A 22,848-nucleotide genomic window follows, 5' to 3' on the forward strand; every position below is an offset into this window, starting at 1 on the left:
TAAGAAACAACTCCATTTGTAATAGCATTCAAAAAGAATAAAATGGAAGCCGGTTCATTAAAAGACACACGAAACTTACACTCGGGGCTGGCCTTGTGGCGTAGCCGGTACTGCTGGCATCCTGTATGGGCGCCGCTTCATGTCCCGGCTGCTCTGCTTCCAATCCAGCTCCCTGCTGGATCCTGAAAAAAGCTTATTTATTTGAAAGGTGCAGAGAGAGAGAGAGAAAGAGAAAGTGAGCTTGCATCTGCTGGTTCACTCCCCGAATAGCTGCATCGGCCAGAGCTGAACCTATCCAGAGCCAGGAGCTTCCTCTGGGTCTCCCACGTGGGTGCAGGACTTGGGCCATCCTCTGCTGCTTTTCCAGGTGCATTAGCAGGGAGCTGGATCAGAAGTGGAGCAAGCAGCTGGCTCTCAGACTGGCACCATATGGGACACTGGCACCACAGGCAGCGGCTTTACCCGCTACGCCACAGTGCTGGCACTGATGGATAAATCTTAAAAACAAAAAAAAAACTTATACTTAGAAAACTATAATTCTAAGGGGTTTGTAATAAATGAAACAAAACACAGGTCTGCCTAACTCATACAGGATTATTTCTAATAGCCTCAAGGTGGAAATAACGCAGATGCCCATCAGCTGTGGACAGAAAACGCGGTATACCCGTGCCGCGCGGTGTGCTCAGTCAGGGGGACTGTAGTACCGCAGCAGCCACCTTGAAATGCGCTCCGTGAAAGAAGCGCTCTCCAAGGCCACCCGTGGGCCCACTTACAGGAAGTGTGCAGTTGGCAAATCCTCAGAGGCAGGGTAGCCTGGTGGTGGCCTCAGACTGGGGAGTTTGGATTGAGTGATGAGCGGCCTAGCGAGTCGAGGGTTCCCTCTCACGGTGCTAGCGATGTGATAAAGGCTGTCCGACACCGTGCATAGACCAGAAACCCTTGCTTCTTACCCCGTAGGTGGGCGGGTCGTCTGGTGTATGAATTGTGTCTTGGGAAAGCTGTTAGATAAAAACAGCTAAGTGAAAAGCTCCTAGAACCGTCCGTGGACATGTTCTTGTAGAACAATGGATGCGTTCTTCCTGACACAGTCTGTCCTTGAGTGAGTCAGTGCCGAGAGGCAGGTCCCTGCCCCTTCACCGTGCCTGTTCGCACGGAGCCAGGTTCTTGTGTGCTTCCCACAGTGCCCTAAAGAGGGCGCCATACTTTCCACCACTCTCCCCTTGCGTCCTCTCCAGCATCCCAGAGTGTACATTTACGGTTACAAAATCGGGTTATTAGGACAGCAAAGATGCATAGTGCATTTGGTTGCTATGAAAATATAATACTTCTGGTCTTTATTTGAAGGCTTTTTCGGTGCGCCTGCGTGATTTCACAGAGGCCGTCTGTGTATGTGTTTAAGTGAGAGATTATAAGTTCAACCTAAAGCCTTTCCTACTGGTGATGGCCAGTCCCCAGCTTGAGGGGAAACAGTTGCCGACGTTTTGTTTCGTGTGCTCCTGAACTTGAGAAAATGAATAGTTGGCAAAGTTCATCCTTAGAAAAATTTCCCCTTATTGCAGATGTAGATGACCTCTGGGGAAATCTTGTCCATAACGCTAACCCTCGTATTTTTTCTCATTTTCAGTGTTATGTGCCAAGAACCTTGCAAAGAAGGACTTCTTCCGTAAGTAACACCCATTTTTGCCCTCTTACTTTATTCTTGATGTGTTTCTGAAACTTTACACTTTTTAAAAACCCACCGGGTGCGTTCTCCAGTCTCGCTCTTTCCTGGGTGGAGATCATGGTTTGACAGGTGTCATTTCCCAGCCTAGGGGCCGCCTCCTCAAAGGCTCGGAGCTGCCGAGTGGCACCGAGAAACCTGTCCCGCTGCCAGGCCAGCCACACCCGGGCGCCTCTGCCTCCCCGCCTTGTGGAACCTTGCTTTCTGCTGGCTGGAGTGTTCTCAGCTCAGATACACACGGGAAGGCTTTTCTAAAAAGTAGCTGCGAGTGTCCACCAGTTTAGAATTTCAATCACACTGTGAAAGCCCTGTTGTTAAGGGATTTATAAAAACAGAGAATCCTTTTCCGAAGCCAGGAGCCGCTCCGCTCCCTAACGGAGGGGTGGGGCCTGCAGGCCTGAGTTCACACAGCTCTGGCTCCCAGCGAGGGGTTCAGCTCTCGCGGGGTGTGAGTCCCACGTTCACAGTGAAGACACGTAGGCTCCAAGGCTTTCTCCAAGGAGCTGGGAGACTCCAGGGTGGTGGCTCTCCTCCAGGTCCGGCTCCAAAACCCTCCACCTCGCCACCTGTCTGATCCCATAACCCTGCCTGATTGACCCTCCAGTGCTTAGGCATGTACCCAAGTAAGAGGGAATGCTTGCTTCCAGTGGTGAGACAAAGACCATCCACGGGAATTCTGGGAACTGCTATAGTCTTAGAATAAATGCAATTTATTAGAAGCTCTTTCCTCTCTCTGCATGTAGCCCCCACTCAGTAAGCATGGAAAGCGAAAAGTTGAAGTGAACCCTGTTTTATAGCTTCTGTCCTCTTCAAAGCGGAGGATGAAGGCATACCGGTTTGTCCCACTGAGAACGCAAAATAGAAATGACTTACTTCACCACTGGGAGCTCATCTTAGCTTGGAGGCTGGCAGGCACAGGGGCCCCGTGGCTGGCTGCGCGGCCCGCAGCGTGGCGTGGGCGTGGCTGTCCTCTCTCCCCCAGGGCTCCCGGACCCCTTCGCGAAGATCGTCGTGGACGGGTCTGGCCAGTGCCACTCAACCGACACCGTGAAAAACACGCTGGACCCAAAGTGGAACCAGCATTACGACCTGTGAGTGCCGCGCTCCCCAGCCGTCGGGGGCGCCGCGGGGCGGGGGGGGGGGCTCGCTTTTTCAAGAGAAGCCCTGAGAGAATTAACGAAGACAAAGGTGAATTGCCTCAGTTTCGGATTCATGTGCGTGGATGCTTTCGCCTTTGGTGTTTCATCGGTTTCTGTGGTCTGGCTTTGTAGCGGTGCCCCTTGTCCTTCTCAATCTCCTGGGCATTTTATCAGGAAAAAGAAAAAAGGCCATAGTTCCTGTCCCTTGCGTGCTGTCGTCTCAGGGGACTGTTGAACACTGTAGTTTCTCCCTAAAAGTACATTATGATGATTGTATATATCTGTTGACGTTTTGTCTTTTTTTTTTTCTTTTTCTTTTTGACAGGCAGAGTGGACAGTTGAGAGAGAAAGGCCTTCCTTTTTGCCGTTGGTTCACCCTCCAATGGCCGCTGTGGCCAGCGCATCTTGCTGATCCAAAGCCAGGAGCCAGGTGCTTCTCCTGGTCTCCCATGGGGTGCAGGGCCCAAGCACTTGGGCCATCCTCCACTGCACTCCCTGGCCACAGCAGAGAGCTGGCCTAGAAGAGGGGCAACCGGGATAGAATCCGGCGCCCCAACCGGGACTAGAACCCGGTGTGCCGGCACCGCAAGGCGGAGGATTAGCCTGTTAAGCCACGGCACCGGCAGACGTTTTGTCTTTTTAAGGAAAATCTATCTTGTGCAGGAAGAAACAGTTTTGCATGATTGAATTATATAATTCAATATATGAATTCTGGGTACTACTGTAGTCCTAGAACCATCAGGCAAATTTTTACGTTAATTAAAAAAAAAGGAGTGCGCTTTGCAGCCCACTGTGTTAAGTGCACCCTTGCTGAGAAGTTTCCACCCGAGTGATACCGAATGGTAGCGTTAAGATCGTCAGTAACACGGCTGTGTGGGGTAGGACTATCAGGGGCTATAGCCTGAGCCTGGCTGGAGAAGTGGTTGTCCGGTGCTGTCCTCAAAGCTCCTCTCTCTGGTCGGCGTGCCCTGAGACTCGCTGGAGACTGAATGTCTTAGTATTCTTTTGTGTCCTCTGAATGGCTGTGTGGGGTTATAAGGCGTCCCTTTCTGCAACCCAGTGCTCTGTGTTAGGCCTAATCGGTGGGATTTCTGAGCCCGTAGCCTTCCTGGGGGCTGTTACCGTGGACCGAATCTCCTGAGGTTCCGATCGCCACGTGGTTGTCCACATTTGCCCCTGCGTTGGCGTGCCGTCCTCGCCCAGCCCGCTGACGTTGCTGGGTGTGTCTGCACGTGCCGCGGGTGGGGGGAGAGCCAGGTTCCTTTGCAGTGAGATGGGATGTCCGCGAGAAGGCCTCACGGAGAAGGGCTGTGAAGCAGCGAACCTGGTCTTTGCAGGTACGTGGGGAAGTCGGACTCCATAACCATCAGCGTGTGGAACCACAAGAAGATTCACAAGAAGCAGGGCGCCGGCTTCCTGGGCTGCGTGCGCCTGCTCTCCAACGCCGTCAGCCGGCTCAAAGACACCGGATGTAAGGACCAGAGCCTCTCGGTGCCGCCGGCGGAGGAAGCGTCGGGGGCGTCGGCCGAGTGCGGGACTCCGGCCTCCCTCGTTGTCTTTGCCTGGGTTAAGGTCTGAATTGTGTGTTTGCAGATCAGCGTTTGGATCTATGCAAACTAAACCCCTCGGATACTGACGCAGTTCGTGGCCAAATAGTGGGTAAGAGCTTTCTTTCTCATCTGTATCCGGAGACGCTCTGACCGAGCTCCCCGGTCAGTTCTTCACCCGGGACACGGAGGCCCTGACAGTGGTGACGAGCTGGCCACACGCGGGCCATCCCTGCAGGCCCCGCCCCTCCCTCCTGCCATTCCAAGTTGCAGAAAGAGACAGGGTTGGACTTCTAAATGTCGCTCTGATCGTTACTGGACACTTCCTTTGTGCTACTCAAGGTAGCTGATGAGAATGGTGGCCGCACACGCGAGAGCTGGGCTGCGGTGGCTCCGTCCTATGTATACAAGGCAAAGGCCGTGGGGAAGCATTCCATGCAGCGCCATTTACAGTCAGCGGGCTGCCCCGCTGGGAGGGAGCCACTCACGTGGGCTGATGCCCCCCCAGGCTGGAGGCCTCGGTGGAAGGGAGCTATCTGTGAAGTGGCTCTGAGTGTCTCGGGATGTTCCCAGTGTCACTGCCACTTTTATTTATGGAGAGAATAAGAAATACAGCGTCCCCTCCCGCCCCGCATCTCAAACTGTGTCCTCCGCTACCATGTGTGGTGGCGCACAACTGCCGGGGCACAGTGCTGCCTGGGGAACCCCTATGGTGGGGGGAGGGAGGGGGAAGGGAAAGAGAGAAGGAGATGGGGGGAGAGGGAAGGAGAGAGGGAGAGCGTGAGAACAGGTGCCCTGTTGTGTATGATATAGCACATCCATTGTAGATTCACAACTGCAGAACACCACTGGATTTTAACCCAAGCCGTTCTTTTCTGTTTTAGTCAGCTTACAGACACGAGACAGGATAGGCACCGGCGGGTCCGTGGTAGACTGCAGGGGACTACTAGAAAATGAAGGGTAGGTACGACCATGGCCCCAGGAGCCCTGGGAATACGCGAGGTGTGTTTGGGACTCTGGGACAAAATGATCCAGTTTGTCCATAAAGGAGGCTGTAAGGACCACTGGGATTGTGTCGGAAAGAGGCCAAGATGGGACAGTCTGAGCATCACTAAGAGTTCTCACTGCGGTGACTTGAGACACAGGAAATCAGTTAAGAACCCAGGAGCTCCTAATGACGCGTTGCGGGGAGCCCAAACCCCTAGACCCCGGAGAGCCCGCCCTCCCTGGGTGCGGCCGCCAGTCTGCAGTCCTCGCGGGCCTCGGGCAGAGGCAGGCTGCTGTGCACTTGTTCACGATGTCACAGAGGCGGTGTGGCCTCCACGCGCAGCTCGAAAACCCCGGCACGAGCAGTAGGTCACACAGCCCCTAGCAGACGCCGTAGGCAGCACACAGAATGGCACTCTGGGACGCACAGGTAGCCTGCAGGCCACGCGGGTACCAGGGAGGGAGGGAGAACCCGTAAAAGCCCGGCTAGCGGACACTGAGCTGCAGCAGCTAAATGCAGCGTGCAGCTCCATCCGGGCCCCGACTGACCAGGCGACAGGGAACATCGGAGCCCTTCTGGAACTCGATGCCTGGCAAAGAGGAGTACACACTGCTTGGGTCAGGACGGCGGGAAAAGGCCTTGCATTGTAAAGATAAATTCGGAAATCTGGAAGGCTGAGGCGACCAGGTGTTGGAGTAGCTTTCCAAGTAAGCGAGCAGAGGGGAGGGCCTGGGCAGTGTGGCCGTGACCGTGGCCCGGGCACAGCCCCTCAGTCAGTGTGCGTGTGTCTGCCATGTGCCAGCAGAAGAGATTTTTGCGAAGTGTTTGGTTGTGAGAGAAAACAGCCTCTTAGATTGAGTCGTCGCGCTGTTAAGCTCTTGCGGCCTCGTGGAATTTTACAATAGCAGGAGCCCACCGCAGCGTACAACAGAAGGGGAACGGAGTCTCTGGGTTTCATTTAAGTCAACAACAAGGCTGGGCTCGTCTCCCGAGCTCCTGGCAGGGCCAGGTTGGTTTGAGGGCGGGACCTCTGGACAGGTGCGTCTCTGTCTGACTGGGGTGTGCGGAGCTGCAGGTGGGAGCGCTGAGTGTTGACAGCACAGACGCAGCCGCGGCCCAGGCCCGAACCTTCCATGGTGCTCCATCGGCTCTGTGCTTCTGCCCTGCAGAACCGTGTACGAAGACTCGGGGCCTGGGAGGCCGCTCAGCTGCTTCATGGAGGAGCCAGCCCCTTACACGGATGGCACTGGAGCCTCCGGCGGTGGCGGGAACTGCAGGTTCGTGGAATCCCCGAGTCAAGATCAGAGACTTCAGGCACAACGGCTGCGGAATCCTGAGGTCCGAGGATCGCTCCAAACGCCACAGAACCGACCCCACGGCCACCAGTCCCCGGAACTGCCCGAAGGCTACGGTGAGCGAGTCTGCCGGGGACTGTCCGCGAGCTTGTCTCTGTCCTAAGGCTTTGTGGTAACGTGCACCTGCCTCCACTGTGGAGGAGTGGAGGCCCCACGCGGCCTCGTAGAAGAGATGGTGACCCGAGAGCGGCCGGCACCTGCTGCGCCCTCGCAGAGTCTCCCCGTCTCCTAAAGGAAGTGGACGTTCTAGGGGATGGATACCGCAGCGAAGCGCAGTGGTGGCAGGGCGGCTGCTGGAGGCGCTCTGGGTTGGAGCATGGGGGTCCCCAAGGCTTGTTGGAGAGAGCAGCTGTGGTGGATGACGCTGGCAGGGAGAGCTGTGCGGGGCGGCGGCTCAGTGGGGCCACGGCGCAGGGAACGGGAGCTGTGTGGGAATATGTGGCCGGGGCGTGGGCCTCGACAGAGGTGGGCAGAGGCGAGCTGCAGCCTTTGGCCGCCTCTTCCCTGCGGCTTCAAGGAAGCTCAGCGTCTGTGCGAAGGTCACCAGCGGGTCCTGGCTTGAACTTGTCTCAGTGTCTCCCTAATTTCTTGCGCAGAGCAAAGAACCACAGTCCAGGGCCAAGTGTACTTCCTGCACACACAGACCGGAGTCAGCACGTGGCACGACCCCCGGGTACCCAGGTAGGTTTGCCCACGGGCACGCAGCAGAGCTTGAACAGCGGCTGCCTGCCAGACGGCGTGCCGGCGTCTTAAACTCGAATATTCATGAACGATAAGATGTCTGGGATTTGCTTCAGCTGAGTCGGGGTGGGGGGCGTGCACTGGGGTCGCTGGCCGAGAGATGCCAGTTGTCGAGGTTGATTGCCGGTGGGTCGTGGCGGTCTCTCTGCTTTTCTTGTTGTACTGTGCGTAAAGTTTTCCGTAATAATACGTTGCAAAGCAAGTGCACAGACGCTGTGACCCTTTCTCTCTTCTACCTCACTGTCCCTATCGCCTCAGTCCCTTGGGGACCATTCCTGGGGGAGATGACGCTTTTCTATGCGAGTTCCTTCTCCAAGGCCATACAGCTGAGCCCAGGTCAGAGAGACCCCCGCCCCACCCCGTCACAGAGTTAAGTTGCTTTTCGCTTCGCTTTGCTTTCCTCTCCTTTATTTTTGTTTTCTTCCTAGACTAGCATCACTACTTAATACGATTTCTATTCATGATTTGTTCCATCTGAGAGTAAGCTTCCTGTCTGTGATTTTGCAAGTCTATGTTGAGTTTACGATTCAGTGTCTCTAATAGCGTGGACGCATTGTACCTGCAGTGAATGACCGAGGTGTCTGTAGACCCCCCTGTAGGGAACGGGCAGGCTCTGGGGCTACCTGGGAAAGCGTCGTGGTCGGTAACGCCACGCTCCCCTCGGCCTGGGGATCGCAGTGACATTACCGGTCCCAGGCTTGGCAGGAGAAACACTCGCTTGACAGGAAGGCAACTCTGAGAGGAGGGCGCCTGGCGCGGGTGCGGCCGGTGGAGCTGTGCGCACTGCCCCGCGGTCAGCCCCCAGGAGCGCTCAGCGAGGAAGCCTCCAACCCCGGCCGTGGTGCTGCACCCAGGAATGCAGGCCTTTTCCCACGGTTCTGAGAGTCTGACCCCTGGGGAGGCCCTGTTCCCTGCCATCACTGTCTGTTGGGTGTTGCCGCGGTCCGTGGCACCCAGGCCCGGACCCTGGGCCTCGCCGGGGCCCTCGGTGGCTCCACGCGCAGCTGGACGCACCTGTCTGTGTCTTCGTCCCCTAGAGACCTCAACAGCGTGAACTGTGATGAGCTCGGCCCGCTGCCCCCCGGCTGGGAAGTCAGGAGCACGGTGTCGGGCAGGATCTACTTCGTCGACCACAATAACCGCACCACGCAGTTCACGGACCCGAGGCTGCACCACATCATGAAGTAAGCCTGCCCAAGCGGCCGCCGCGCCCATGGAACCCTTGGGTTGTGCCCATCGTCCCTGGGTGACGCGGGCCTGGGCACGGCCGTGGGCCCGCGGTCGGTGTTCTCCAAACGGAGCGTCCCACGGGCTCCTGTTGCTGAGCTCCTGTCAGCCGCGAGGCCTGAACCAGACAGACGCCCCCCTGTCACCTGCATGTGCTCGTCCCTGTGTCCCGTGGAAGTCTGGGCGTTCAGGCGCGGGCTCCGAGTCTCGGGGATCAGGACGTGGGGTGGCTGCCGGTAGACGGTACTCGGCCGTGGGCTCTGAGCGTGCCACCTCCCTCCGCCGTTCATGAACTCTAGAGTTTCCCATCAGCCCTGCTCCACGCTCGTGCCCAAGGTGGGGCCTGCCGGGTGTGGGACGGGCCCTGGCCGGTTTCCCCGTTCATCTGTGGTCCTAACTGACGGGTGCAGTGAGCGGGCATCCCCGTGACCGTGCCCTCCGCGACTTGCCTTAGGCTGATGGTGGCCGGCAGCCATGCTGGCCCATGTAGAGAAGCGAGGTGGTGGGTGACAGGCTCGCCCCCGGCGCTGTGGCGGGCAGGGCGCTGCTGCTTGTGGCGTGACCTGGCCACTGCTCTCCCCAAGTCACCAGTGCCGGCTGAAGGAGCCCAGCCAGCCCCCGCCCTTGCCCAGCGAAGGCTCGGTGGAGGACGAGGAGCTGCCTGCCCAGAGGTACGAGCGCGACCTCGTCCAGAAGCTCAAAGTCCTCAGGCACGAGCTGTCGCTGCAGCAGCCGCAGGCCGGCCACTGCCGCATCGAAGTTTCCCGAGAAGAAATATTTGAGGTACGGGCTGGAGTGGAGCTGCTGAGCCCCGGGAAGCCCTGGGTGGTGGGTGTGCCCTTCCCCACGCCCCCGGGCCGCCGTGGCAGGGCCAAGGTCTGTGGGGAGAGGCAGGGCTGCACTTCCTCCCAAGGCAGAGCCGAGCACGCGATGGTCTCGGGGCGCCCCTGCTCGGCACGGCGCCTGGTGGGTGCTCCCGCAGTCCTCCTGTGCGTGCAGCGTCAGCTCAGTGCACTTCCGGCTGGCGCTCAGGGCCCCGGGCGGGCTCTCCTCTCAGGAAAAGGGGAGCAGATCGGGCCGTGCCCTGCCCCCTTGGTGGGGACCCTGGCAGAGTCGGGGGGAGGGCGTGGCGCCCAGTTTGGCACGTGGAGCAGACATGGGTGGCTGCCAGGGACAGCAAGGCGCTGAGTGATCGGCGCTGTGCCGCCAGGTCCTTGCTCCTCGTCCCTTCGGCCTCCTCGTGGTGGCATTGGGACTGCGTCAGGTTAAGCGTAGATCAGGGGGAGGTGCCTTCCCCTTGAACTCCGCAGGCGTCCCAGGGGGTCGCCGGCTGGCGGGTGCTGGCCGTGCCTGGGGCGGGCTGCTGTCTCTCCCGGAAGCCTTCTTTCCCTGTGCCACTGGGCAAGCGTGGGAGTCTTTCCCGTCACCCACGAAAGCAGGCCCCGAGCTCCCTAACATTCAGACTTGAATGAGATGGAATCAGTTTGTGTCGAGAAAGCCGGCTCCAGGGACTACGGTTGTCCTCAGTCCTCGGTGACTGTGCCGAGGGCAGCGTCGGTCTCCGCGAGGCCTGCTGCCACCTGCCGCCTGGCGCCGGCTTTGTCTTGCTGTCGTCTGCGGGGGCAGGGCTGCTGGCTGTCCTAGAAGCCGTGTGAACGAATGCTTCCCTCGGATGGGGCCCGTACCCGGAGCTGTGCGCCCCGCGCCCGCCGTCCCCTGAGGCTGTCCTCTCTCACGTAGGAGTCTTACCGCCAGATAATGAAGATGCGCCCGAAGGACTTGAAGAAGCGGCTGATGGTGAAGTTCCGCGGGGAGGAGGGCCTGGACTACGGCGGCGTGGCGAGGTGAGGCCCGGCCTGCGCGGGTGGCAGCGTGCCTCAGGCAGGTGGGGTGCCCCTTCTTCCTCAGCGCCCCTCTCAGAGCGCCCCCTGGCAGCGCGCGTGCTGTGGGCCGGCCTCCGCGCTTTCCTGCAGTTAGACTTCCAGGGAGCAGGTGCACGCCGGCATCAGGACGCACTTCCTGTCGAGCTAGAACTCGACTTTGAAGTCCAGCGCCTTGTCCTGTCGTGTCTGAGCCTGCGACAGACAGACCTGCTCCCGAAGTTCATTGCAGGGTTATCTTTTAAAATATTGAAAAGATTCAAGCATGAAAAGAATTTAGAAAATAACTCATACCTATGTACCCCATCCAGATTTCAAAGCTTTGAGAATTAAAGTTAACATAACTGTAGGATGAGCAGAAATTGTCCCAGACTGGAATGTGTTTCCTGAAGTTCACTGTAGGAAGGGAAGAGTTGTTCGAGAGGTGAGGAAGGGAGACCGAGAAGGCTCAGATCCGCCATCCGCCATCCTGGAATGCCTGCAGCAGTTAGGGCTGCGCCGGCTGAAGTCCAGGGCTTGTGAGTGACAGGGACCCCAGGACTTGGGTCCCTGCTGCCTCCCAGGAGGCTGGATTGGGCCTCCGATGGGGGACGTGGGCATCTCGGCCACTAGCCCAGACGTTTGCCCCTCGCTGCAGATTTAAGATCTAGAGCTAAGTAGGAGAAAGCAGGAAGACGGCCCAGAGCGTCACCCCCTAGCGAGCTAACCACTGCCGCGGTCTCGTGCCGCGCTGCTGTCGGCTCCTAGCGCGCTGTTGACCGCGTCGCCGGGAGTGTGGCTTCGCAGCGTTCAGAGAACACCCATGGCAGGGGAGGCTCGGGTGTTCACGAGTGGTTGCTGGGCCCCTCCTGCGTGCCCTGGGTCCCCCAGACGCGCGGCTCCGTCGGCGTGTGTCCAGCTCCCTGTCGCGTTCTTTCTCCCCAGGGAGTGGCTTTACTTGCTGTGCCATGAGATGCTGAACCCCTACTACGGGCTCTTCCAGTACTCCACGGACAACAGCTACATGCTGCAGATCAACCCCGACTCCTCCATCAACCCCGTGAGTGGCGGGCGGCGTGGGGAGTCTCCCCTCCTGGGCGTGGTGTCAGGACAGCAGGGGAGGCTGGCTGTTGACAGGGTGTCGGAAGTGGCCGCCGCCTCAGTGGCTGATCAGCCACAAGTGTGGCCCCGGGGAGCGCTGTGCCAGGGTCAGCGCTGTGCACAAGGCCCCAGAGGCGCAGTCAGGCAGGAGCTCTGCTTGAGCTCGCAGGTGGGAGGGAGCCTTTGGAAGGGAAGGCAGGGTGGCCCCCACCCCCTGGGAAGATCAGCCATAAGTGGACACACGGGGGGCCCTGGAGGGAAACAGCACCGCCAGGCCCTGGAGTGGCCCCTGCCTCAGCTGGCGCGTGCTCACTTCCTCTGCGCGCCTGTTCCTCCCAGCTCCCAACTTCTCCTCCTCCTTGCGTGTGGGCTGGGGAGGGTGACGGGGAGGAAGCAGGCTCCGTGCTCTGCGGCTGTCCGAGGGCAGCGAGCAGGAATAGGGCCGGCTCCCCGGGCGTGGACTACCTGGTGCACGGGCCCTGTGCCAAGAAGCCTTCCAGCTCGGCTGGGTTCTCTGCTCTCATCACCTCAAGGTTTGCAAAAATGTTTGAGCCGGGGACCCTGTACCAGAAGAAAAAAATATCTGCCTTATCTACCTACCTATTCAGAAGGTCGAGTGACATGTTTTCCGACTGCGGCCTCTGGGGCTGGATCAGACCAAGCCAGGAGCCAGACACTCCATCTGAATCTCCCGCCGGTGGCAGGGGCCCAAGCACCTCCCGGGAGCCTCAGCAGGGAGCTGGCTCGGCAGTGGAGCAGCCGGGACTGGAACCCGTGCTCTGATGTGGAATGTGGTGTACTAGTGGCTCGACCTGCTGTGTCGCCGCCACCCTGGACCTCACGTGCTGTCTCCCCACCCACCCGTTACGCAGCAGTTTAAGAGGATCTGAGCAGACAGAATGCTTTGCGGGCTCTCAGCTCTGGCCACTTCACCAGGGCTCTGTGTCGTGCGTTCCCAAGCCCAGCCTGTGGGTCACTGAGTCCATGTGTGGTGGCTCCGGGACAGCTCTTGCAGCCCTTACCTGACAGATGGGTGTTCTCTGGTGCCCCCTGCAGGACCACCTGTCTTACTTCCACTTCGTGGGCCGGATCATGGGCCTGGCCGTGTTCCACGGGCACTACATCAACGGCGGCTTCACGGTGCCCTTCTACAAGCAGCTGCTGGGGAAGCCCATCCAGCTGTCGGACCTGGAGTCGGTGGACCCGGAGCTGCACAAGAGCCTGGTGTGGATCCTGTGAGTACCCACTCACGACCCCGACGGGTCCCCTCAGTGCCTGCCACAGCCGTGCTTGAAGGTCCAGAGGTGTGTTTATTTGAAAGGCAGAGAGAGAGAGAGCTTCCACGCACTGCTTCACTCTCCAAACCTGGTCGGGCCGGAGCCTGGACCCAGGAACCCCAAACCCAGGGGTGCAGGGGCCCAAGCACTTGGGCCATCATCTGCTGCCCTCCCAGGAGCGCCGGCCTGGAAGCAGAGTAGCCAGGACGGATTCCGATCCAGCTCTCTGCTGTGGTCTGGGAAAGCAGTGGAAGGTGACCCAAGTCCTTGGGCCCCTGCACCTGTGTGGGAGACCCAGGGGAAGCTCCTGGCTTCGGATTGGCTCAGCTCCGGCCGTTGTGGCCATTTGTGGTGTGAACTGGCGATCGAAGACCTCTCTCCCTCTGCTTCTCAAATAAATGAAATTTAGAAAAAAAAAAAAAAATCAGGGTTTTGTGGCACAAAAAACTTTGATATGCATGCCTTGGTTTTTCACACAATGTATTTTCCATGAACCTTTTGGAGACTGTGTTTTGGGGATGATATGAAATTGGAAAAGCCATTGCAACCAGACAACAAGCAGATTTAGCCAGAACCAGGGTACCAGTGGCCCCACTTCCTCCTGGTGTGGCAGCCCGTTCCTCTTCATGACCTGGTTTCTTCTGTTGTTGCCTTGAATTACAAAGGCTTGGCCACAAATGGGAGCAGGCGAGTCCCGGGGCCTGCGTGGCGTGGGAGAGAGGAGCACTCCTCTGTGTCTCCAGGCATCTGTGTAGGGACGGGGGAATAGCAAAGAAAATCACTATTTAGTCACCCTTGCTTTAGAATCACCCTAAACACTCTCTTTAAAAACTTGTTTATTTTCATTGTATTTGAAAAGCAGAGAGACAGATTTTTCCATCCATTGATTAATGCCCCAACTGTCCACGACAGCTAGGCCCTGCCTGCACCAGGTGCTACAAACTCCACCCAGGTCTTCCACGTGGGTGGCAGAGACCCCAGGGACCTCTGCCTCCCAGAGGGTGCGTGAGCAGGAAGTGGAGGAGCCGGGACTCGAACCAGGCACACCAATGGGGGAGGGGGGCGATTTAACTGCTTTGCCAGTGCCCATCCCAGAGCAGGAGGCGCAGGGACAAGATGAACCCGAGGCGTTGCAGGCTCTGGTGGAAGACCTGGGCCCTGGCAAAGGGCAGGAGAGCGGGAGTGGGGCCCTGGACCCCCTGGGCCTGTGCTTTTTCCCCTGCCCTAGCCTAAAGCAAGGCCTCCCCCTCCGTGACCCCCTGTGACGGCCAAGGGCTCCTGGGTTCTGGCCGTTTGCCTGGCTGGGCTCCCGGGGAGGTCGCCTGTCTCCAGGCCACAGGCTGGTGGAGACGCCCTGCAGGTTCCAGTCCTGACACCCAGGCTCCGCACCGGGTGGTGCTGCCCTCGCTGCCTCCCTGACCCCACCCCCCCTTGGGCAGGGAGAACGACATCACGCCGGTGCTGGACCACACGTTCTGCGTGGAGCACAACGCTTTCGGGCGGCTCCTTCAGCATGAACTCAAGCCCAATGGCAGGAACGTGCCCGTCACGGAGGAGAACAAGAAAGAATACGTCCGGTAATGGCCCCTGCGCGGGAGGCTGCCCAGCCCGGGAGCACCTGCCACCACAGCCTCCTCACCAACTGACCACGGGGGCTGTGCGTGGAGGCGCCTGGGTGGTGAGCCCCGGGGCCAGCGGTGGGCCTGGTGGGTTCCCTGCAGTCCATGGCGGGGCTCCTGGCATCCTGTCACGCACCTCTTCCCCGGGGCGCCGACCCAGGGACCCAGGCCCCTGCACTGAGGGTCACAGCATGTGGGCCTGCCCAGGGGCGTCCTCGCACAGCCCGCGATGTCACTGTCACAGGTTAAGCCTCCCCTGATGTTTCAGCGCAAGAGCAGCCTGCACGGGAACCCAGAGGGGAGGCTGGACCCCGGTGGGGGGCGGGGGCTGCACCTGCTGCCCCGCAGGTCTGTGTGCGGCCTGGGAGCTCCAACGGCGCCTCCCCGCAGGCTGTACGTGAACTGGAGGTTCATGCGCGGGATCGAGGCCCAGTTCCTGGCCCTGCAGAAGGGCTTCAGCGAGCTCATCCCTCAGCACCTCCTGAAGCCGTTCGACCAGAAGGAGCTGGAGGTACGCGTGCCCTCGCGGCGGCCTGGACGCACCTGAGGTCCCGGCTGGCGCCTGTGCAGCCACCTGCAGCGGGGAGGGGAATGAGCCCTGGGAAAGCTGGAGGGGAAATGGGAGAATCCCCCACCATGCCGACTGCCGCCCCCCCACCCCGCCCCTTAGCCAAGGTCACGGCCTTGCCATCTTCTCTGGTGGCCCTGGCCTCCCTGTCACCACCACAGTGCCATGTCGCCCAAGCCTCAGCTCGCCCTCGTGGCCTGTCTGTCCCCAGCCCCAGGGGACTCAGCTGATGTTGAGCCCTGCACCCTGGATCTTTAAGAATCCCCGGGGAGGTGGAGCCGGAGCCAGGGCCTGCAGTCGCTGGCTCGGCCCTGTCCTCTCCCCTCCGGTGTGGGAAAAACCCAAACGTGGGCTGTGACGCTGGCTGCAGCTGCCCTCGTGGTCCCCAGGGATGGCACCGGCACCGGGACAGAGCTGCGGCACCTTTCCGATGGTGGGGGCAGGCGCCCGCGGTGGGATGGGCTGCCCCCTTCTGGAGCTCAGGCGCCTTGGAACCCCTCCCCAGTTGATCATAGGCGGCCTGGACAAGATCGACTTGAACGACTGGAAGTCGAACACGCGGCTCAAGCACTGCGTGGCCGACAGCAACATCGTGCGCTGGTTCTGGCAGGCGGTGGAGACCTTCGACGAGGAGCGGAGGGCCCGGCTCCTGCAGTTCGTCACGGGGTCCACGCGCGTGCCGCTCCAAGGCTTCAAGGCCTTGCAAGGTGATTGACGTGGAGGTGGGGCTGGTGCGCGGGGTGGGGTGGGTGCACCAGAGCTCCCCCAGAAAACCGAGGCGCTGTTTGCTTGGAGCGCTTGCTCGGCTCTCCGGCCGCTTCACCCGGCAGGCGCCCCTGGGAGCAGGCGCGGGGTCCCCACCGGGCAGCCCCCTGTGCCTCACCACCTCAAATGCACACCGGGGGGTGGGGGCTATTTCCTGCTCCTGACCCCAAGTGGGCAGCTGAGGGGGAGCCGGCTGCGGGGGAAGCCCGTGGAGTTAGGAGCCACGCCAAGGAGAGCACGGCCCGGTGGCAGCTGTCGCTGTCCCTGTGCCTGGGGCTGGGCGGCAGCGCTGTGCGCTGTCCCAGCTCACTGTGGACCTGAGAGGACCTCAAAGTTCACGGAAAAGTGGAATCCAAAGCTTGAGTTTCTTTTGCTGCACATTGTTTATGAGAAAACCACATGGATTTCAAAAATTCTTTGCCAATTTGTGATTCCATTTTCCGTGACCTTGACAGACCCCTGGCACAGACCAAGGACTTGGATTTCCCAGCTGCCCCGGGGAGGCCAGGCTGAGCCCCCACTGTGGCGCCCCCTGCTGGGCCATCTGTGGGTGGCGCCCGGTGGGCTACCCAGTCCCTCCCAGCTCCCCTGGCCGCCCAGACACTGCTGTCCCCACGACGCAGGCGGAGCCGAGCGCACGGGGCCCGTGGGTGAGGGCGTGGGCACAGCCTGCCTCTGAAGCGCAGTAACTAGAATGTTCTGCCGCAAGGTTCCACAGGCGCCGCAGGGCCCCGGCTGTTCACCATCCACCTGATAGACGCCAACACAGACAATCTTCCCAAAGCGCACACCTGGTAAGAAGCCCCGGGCCGCGCCTGGTCCCGGCTGTTTGCGGTGAGCACAGGGTCTCGGGTGTTTGTGCCCCCGGGACGCGTCAGGAGAGGCGTCCTGGCTGAGTGCATGCGTGCGCACAGGCCTGCGGGGCTCCTCCCGCAGCGGGCAGTTCTCGCCTTGGACCTCCTCCCTCGAGGCTTACATGTTGCTAGCCGGGGTAGAGGATTTGCAAAAACCCACTCTGCACACACTGCGCCTCGGCCCCCGCTGTAGGGACGAGCCGCAACAGGAGCCCACCATCACGTGGCCAAGGCGCTGGCCCAGAGGGTCCTCTCCGGAGCGGAGACCCTCCAGGTGGGATTCGGCGGGTTACCTGATCTCCTAGCCCGACTGTCCGCATCTGTGAAATGGGCGACACTCGACTGCAGGCCCGGGGGTGAGGGCAGCGTGGCTGTGGCTCTCAGGACCGGGATGTGCCTGCGGGCCCGCCAGCCCTTCTCCTCTGGCGTCTGTGCGGTGATGGCTCAATGCGTGGCAGTAAGTGGCCGTGGGGGAAGCTCCAGGAGCGCCAGCCCTGCACCGTGAGGCTTCGTTGTTGAACGCCGGGCCCGCTGGCTCCCAGCTCTGGGCCGTGCACCTGTTACAAGAGAACAGCCATGTTACGGAGGGCTTTCTCTGCATCAGGCCGGGAAGTGCACGTCCCCCCCCCCCCCCCCCCCCGGAAACAGAGGAAACCACCGGGCATCCCCGACTCTCGGGGCCTGGATGTATCCTTGGGGAGCAGTTTGTGTCCTCGGGGAGTCTCCCAGAGTCCTATGTTGGTCTCAGATCAAGGCCCAGGGGACCAGACAACCATGCAGTAGGTGGTTAGTGGTGTCTGGGTTCCCGGGACAGAGAAGCGCTTTCCCCCCGAAGACGAGCGCGCCCCAAGGTGGGGGCTTTGTCCTCCCCCGGCCCCAAGCAGCACTGGCCGCACCGGGCCTGACGGCCTTCGGGCTGCGTTCGCTGCGGAAGCCGGGAAACCTCTGCACTGGGGAGGGGGGACTGGGTCACCGCCAAGCCCGCCCCACACGCCCGTCCTGGCCGCGGCCCGGCCGTGACTCCGGCTCTCTCCCCCAGCTTTAACCGGATCGACATCCCCCCGTACGAGTCCTACGAGAAGCTCTACGAGAAGCTGCTGACCGCGGTGGAGGAGACCTGTGGGTTTGCCGTGGAGTGAAGAGCAGCCCCAGGCAGCCGACTCTAGCTCACGCCCACCAGACCAGCGTACGCGTCTGTGCGCCTCCCGCAGCGCGGGCTGAGGTCCTGGGATTCTGGAAACCCAAGGGACAGGGTCGACTCCCTCCTTCTCACCGGGGAGGGAGGGAGCAGGGACTTGGGTTGGTGGCTCCCACCCGTCATCTTGGTCACAGTCCTCTCCCCTCCATCACCCATCGAATAAAGCGGCCGGCGTAGCCTCTCACCGCCAGTTGCACGTGGCGACCAGGCTCGCTGGCCCCTGCTCCTCCGGGGCCCGAGCCCCGCTGAGGGTCTGGAACCGGCCGCTGGTCCCCCCCGGGGCTCCTGCTCCGTCACTGGCCTGAGGTCTGGAGGCCTGGGCTGCTTCCTGTCCGGGGAGCCTGGCTGAAAGATGTCTCCCAGCCCGGGACCAACTCCTCCTCCTTTGCCGCGTTCTTTATCCCGTGGGAAGGCTTCTCAGTGAGAGTGCCACGCGAGGAAGCCACCAAAGCGCAGGGCAGAGCGGCAGAGGCAGGCCCACCCAGTCCCTGTGTCACAGCCAGGGGCTGTGGGGTCACACTCGCCCAGGCGCCTCCTGGGCAGAGCGAGGCCACAGCCAGGCCACCCCAACGTTCCCAGCCCATTTCCACTGCGCATAGAAGTTCAACAGTGTTCGTTTTCATGGAGCGGCCCAAGTTCTGTGGACACAGGTTCCCCGGGGGGTGTGTTCTCTTGTCTGGGAGCGGGGGCGGGGAGAGTACAGGGTAGTTCATTCGCAAGACATTTCACTGCTGTCGACTTTGAGTTGGGCCCTGGGCGTCCGCCGTGGCCGCCCTGGCTGCTACCGGGCCTGCAGGCGCAGTCTGTGGTTGGGGGGGGCGGGGAACTGGGGTGGGCATGGGCGCTGCACTGCCTGCCTCGCAGGCTCCAGGGTAGAAGGTGGCCCAGGCGGGCCTGGAGGTGGGAGGAAGAGTCCATGCGTTCCGCAAGTCCTGGCGACCCCGTGGGCCTCGTTCCCAAGTTCTGCCTTGCCTGTCGGCTTCTGCGGCTCCTTCCCGTGGTGCCCCGGGCCCCAGCCCTGCGGTAGTATGCGAAGGAAGGCAGGGTCGTGTGGCGTGAGAGACTGCGGGGCGCTAGCTCCAGCGCACTCGGGTGGGGGCACTGCACTGCCGGAGCCTTCAGTTCCTACCATGGTTTGGTCTTCAAACCACCCCAAAGAACGCCGTGGCGGGCATCTGGTCCAAGCCCCTGGGCGCTCCACGTGGACGGGTCCGTGTGAGCTCGTCTGTCGTCCCCTCGCGGTCCCGGGCCCGCCTCACCAGCGGTCGTCAGCCGACACTCAGGGATGCAGCCAGCCACCGCCCTGCCAGCCTCTGGGATGCCAGGCGGCGGCCGGGGACGCCGTGGGGACAGGCGGAGACCAGGCTGTGCCCACGGCAGCCTTCCCGAAACATAGGATGAATTTTTAAAATTTGCTTATTTTTGTTTCTCAACCACTTTATAATGTATTTTTAATTTATTTTGTAATGTCTTGTTTTTAAGTATTGCTGCTATCCTTGTTAATCTTCCCACTGTTTTTATTGCTGATTTATTTTGTGAAAGTTGTACACTAATGTTCTGTTTTATGTCAAAATCAAAAGTATTTAAAGAAATCCTAGTTCTATTTACTGTGGTCATGGAGCCCGCTGGAAACACAAAGCAGACAGCGACTGCACACAGGCTGGCCCCGGGAGGGCAGTTCATTTTGTTACATATGCAATAAACTCACCACTTTCCACTTCCGGAGTCTGTCACTCGGGCGTGGCCAGGAGACTGTGTCTCCAGGGGCGCGAGGACCGGGCGGAGGATGGGCAGGGTCTGCTGAGCGCCGGGGTGGGGTTTTTCCTCTTTCTCTTCTCTGTCAGTCTCGCCACTGGGATGTGTGCACTGGGTCACTTGTCAATTCTGCCGCCGCCACCACTTTCCATACCGAAACCTTGTCATGATCGCCGAGAGGTGCAGGTGCGGGGCCGTCTGTGCCTGTGTCTGGCTCGCTTCCCTCGGCTGGAGCACACGCTGGGATCTCCCCCGCTGGGCTGGCCGTAGGGTATCGGTGCTCACCAGGCCCTGCACTGTGCGGTGGGCACCTTCATGTGCCAACCCGAGGCGGCCAAGGTCCTGCCGTCGGTGGAAGGCCAGTCTGGATGGTGCTGGGCTGGCTGGGTTGCTCTTCTCCAGGTGTGTTTAACTTTCACATCAGCAGACTCGGGTGAAAGAGCTGACAGTCTGGAGTGAGACCAGCGGCCCCCATGGAGGGAGAGTCCCGCCTCCACCTGGCCTCGGCTCCCCCGGTCTCCAGCCTGGGCTCACGGTGGCCACAGTGACACGAGCCAGTTCCCGCCAGCGAGTCTGTGTGATCTGTCGAGCTGGAGCACGTTCGCGCTGGGGGGGGGGGTGGGTTCTGGCTCCTGTGAACACAGGCGAACAGGACCTGAGGCCCTCCCGTCAGTGCCTGGGGACAGACCTGGCGACCCGGAGTGCTGGGGCACTGCGCTCACTCTGGAGGAGCACCAAGCTGCATTCCACATTCTCTCTGGGACAGGCAGAGTGACCGAGGGACAGAGAGGTCTTCCATCTGCTGATTCACTCCCCACGTGCCCCAGTGGCCAGGGCTGGGCAAGGCCGAAACCAGGAGCTTCCTCCAGGTCTCCCACGTGGGTGCAGGGGCCCAAGCACTTGGGCCATCCTCCACTGCCTTCCCGGGCCACAGCAGGGAGCTGGATGGGAGGTGGCGCAGCCAGGGTACCAATCAGCAGGCTGTGGCTTGTCTCACTGTGCCCCAACGCCGGCTCCCCATTTGGCATTCTTACCACAACACACACGAGTTCCGGTTTCCCCGTATCCTCACCAACTCTCCTTTTCTCGCAGTACTCACCCCAGTAGGTGTGAAGTAGGAGTTCTGCGAATCTTTCCATGTCCTTACTGGCCACCTGTGTGTCTTCTTTGGAGAAACTTGGCCAGTTTTTTATCCTTTGCCCACTTTTGAATTATTTTTGATGACGTTTCGGCTGCACAGGCACAGCGCATCACTACCATCGTGGCCGTGTGACTGGGGCCTGGAGCCGTGTACTGCGGGGAGCGGATGGACAAGACGTGTATCTCACGGTGCTGCCGGCGGTGAAGTCCAGGATGTGGTGAGGGCTTTCTTGCTGGTTCACCACGCAGCAGGAGGGCGAGGCTCAGCCGACAACCTCCTCGTACCAGCACCCTGCGGGTCAGGGTTTCCGCCGGTGGGTCTGGGGGCGCACGCAGCCGAGGGCTCACACACCTTCCCACACCTTGCTGTGAGGCTGGGAGGGGCGGCAGGCTCAGGCCACCACCATCAACGCCCCTGTGGCCCTCCTCCGGGCTGTCCTGGGAGCGGGGCAGCCTCTACCACAGAGTGGCGTGGCCATCGGGAGACGCAGACGGGCGAGCTGGGAGCCGTGGGCCAGAGCCAGCACTTCCCTGGACTCCTGGCTGCTGACCGAGGGGGCGAGCAGTCCTGTGCTTCGTCTGCGGCTGGATCAGCCTGCGGCCATCAGTGGAGATGCAAAGCCAGAACGGAACTCAAACAGCAGGCTGGCAGTCAGCCGGGCTCCCGGCGCCTCGGTCTGGGTGCACACAGATGCAAACCTGCGCAGATCGCCGGCCTGTGGAGGCCAGGCGGGGCGTCCTGTGGACGGCAGGGTCTGCAAGGGGGAGGAACAATAGCTATGAAGGCACAGGGACCGGGGGGCGGCGCCTGTGAGAACCAAGGCCCCCGGAGAAGACGCCTCCATCCAGTGGCCCCGTCCATCCTCCGGCTGGGCAGCCGCTGGCCAGGGCTCGGGTTCTGTGCCTCTGTCCTCCCCCAGAGCCAGGGACCGATCCTGAGGGCTGGTCGCTGCCAATACCCCATGGGGTCATGGGCGGCTGTGAGAGTTTACTTCCCCCTGTAGCCCAGGGGCCGGGTCGGGCTACTTTAAGACAAGTATGATCACGTAAATATATTATAAATCTAAGCTGAGAGTGCCACCAGTGATTTGGCCTAAGGCAAAACTGGGCAAACAGACGACAACCAGCGACAAATCAGCCAGGGATCCCACAACCAAGGGAAGGCGCTGTCCAGAGAGTGCCGTTCAGAGCGGGCCACCCTGGGCTGCTTCCCACGCCACCGTCCCACTTCCCGGCCGTCCCAGTGCCCATCTGTGAGGCGGACGGCGACACTGTCCGCGCTGTGAACCCCGCGTCACCTGAGTTCTGACGGCCAAGAGCAGCATGGCGCGCGAAGCCACGGGGAGGGACCGCAGGCTGCAGGCGTCTGGCAGGGAGCCGCGCGGGCGTCACTCGGGAAAGCCTAGGCCCAGGGGAGCCCGAGATCATCTTGTCTGACTCAAGACTCATGTATTTATGTGGGAGAGAGAGAGATAGGGAGAGAGACAGAGAGAGGGAGAGAGGGAGAGGGAGGGAGGGCGGGCGAGCGAGTGCGTGCGCTTCCACCTACCTGCAAGTTCCTCTCTAAGGGCTGCAATGGAACTCAAACTGTGCTCCTCTGGGATGCTGGCGTCCCAGGCAGCGGCTTAACCGGCTGTGCCTGAGCGCTGGCCTGGGCCCCCTCCACGGAGCCAGTCTACCAGGGCTGGAGGGCGTGGCTGCTTTTCCAAGAACTGATTTCCAACAAAAGATTACAAGGTCCACTCATTCCCAAGACCAAAATATGTCCGCAGAGAGCATCCCTAGAAAACGTAAGCACAGGGCTCAGTAGGCAGACGGGGCCGGCGCTCTGGCACGGCACAGTGCTAAACCACTGCCTGCAGCGCCGGCATCCCGTATGGACGCCGGTTCAAGTCCCAGCAGCTCCATTTCCAATCCCGCTCCCTGCTAATGCACCTGGGAAAGCAGTAGTAGATGGCCCAAGTCCTTGGGTCCCTGCACCCACGTGGGAGACCC

At 60.6% G+C, this 22,848-nt stretch overlaps 1 protein-coding gene across 3 annotated transcripts in view; it reads left to right on the forward strand.

The window, feature by feature from the left end:
- The window catches only part of SMURF1 (SMAD specific E3 ubiquitin protein ligase 1), a 101,319-nt gene extending 81,646 nt beyond the window's left edge, over positions 1-19,673 (forward strand). The window contains exons 2-19 of one of the 3 annotated variants that reach the window (XM_062180671.1): positions 1,625-1,663; positions 2,703-2,811; positions 4,197-4,330; positions 4,453-4,518; positions 5,291-5,366; positions 6,564-6,805; positions 7,346-7,430; positions 7,749-7,826; positions 8,528-8,674; positions 9,302-9,500; positions 10,458-10,561; positions 11,522-11,636; positions 12,734-12,912; positions 14,394-14,531; positions 14,964-15,084; positions 15,647-15,848; positions 16,616-16,700; positions 17,800-19,673. In XM_062180671.1, the coding sequence (XP_062036655.1) occupies positions 1,625-1,663; positions 2,703-2,811; positions 4,197-4,330; positions 4,453-4,518; positions 5,291-5,366; positions 6,564-6,805; positions 7,346-7,430; positions 7,749-7,826; positions 8,528-8,674; positions 9,302-9,500; positions 10,458-10,561; positions 11,522-11,636; positions 12,734-12,912; positions 14,394-14,531; positions 14,964-15,084; positions 15,647-15,848; positions 16,616-16,700; positions 17,800-17,899 (2,219 nt within the window). In that variant the 3' untranslated portion in view covers positions 17,900-19,673. The remainder of the gene's footprint in view (positions 1-1,624; positions 1,664-2,702; positions 2,812-4,196; positions 4,331-4,452; positions 4,519-5,290; positions 5,367-6,563; positions 6,806-7,345; positions 7,431-7,748; positions 7,827-8,527; positions 8,675-9,301; positions 9,501-10,457; positions 10,562-11,521; positions 11,637-12,733; positions 12,913-14,393; positions 14,532-14,963; positions 15,085-15,646; positions 15,849-16,615; positions 16,701-17,799) is intronic. The other 2 variants (XM_062180669.1, XM_062180670.1) reach the window with 2 other exon arrangements.
- Positions 19,674-22,848: the final 3,175 nt, after the last annotated feature.

This window comes from Lepus europaeus, chromosome 21, assembly GCF_033115175.1.
Source record: "Lepus europaeus isolate LE1 chromosome 21, mLepTim1.pri, whole genome shotgun sequence".
Lineage (NCBI taxonomy): Eukaryota > Metazoa > Chordata > Mammalia > Lagomorpha > Leporidae > Lepus > Lepus europaeus.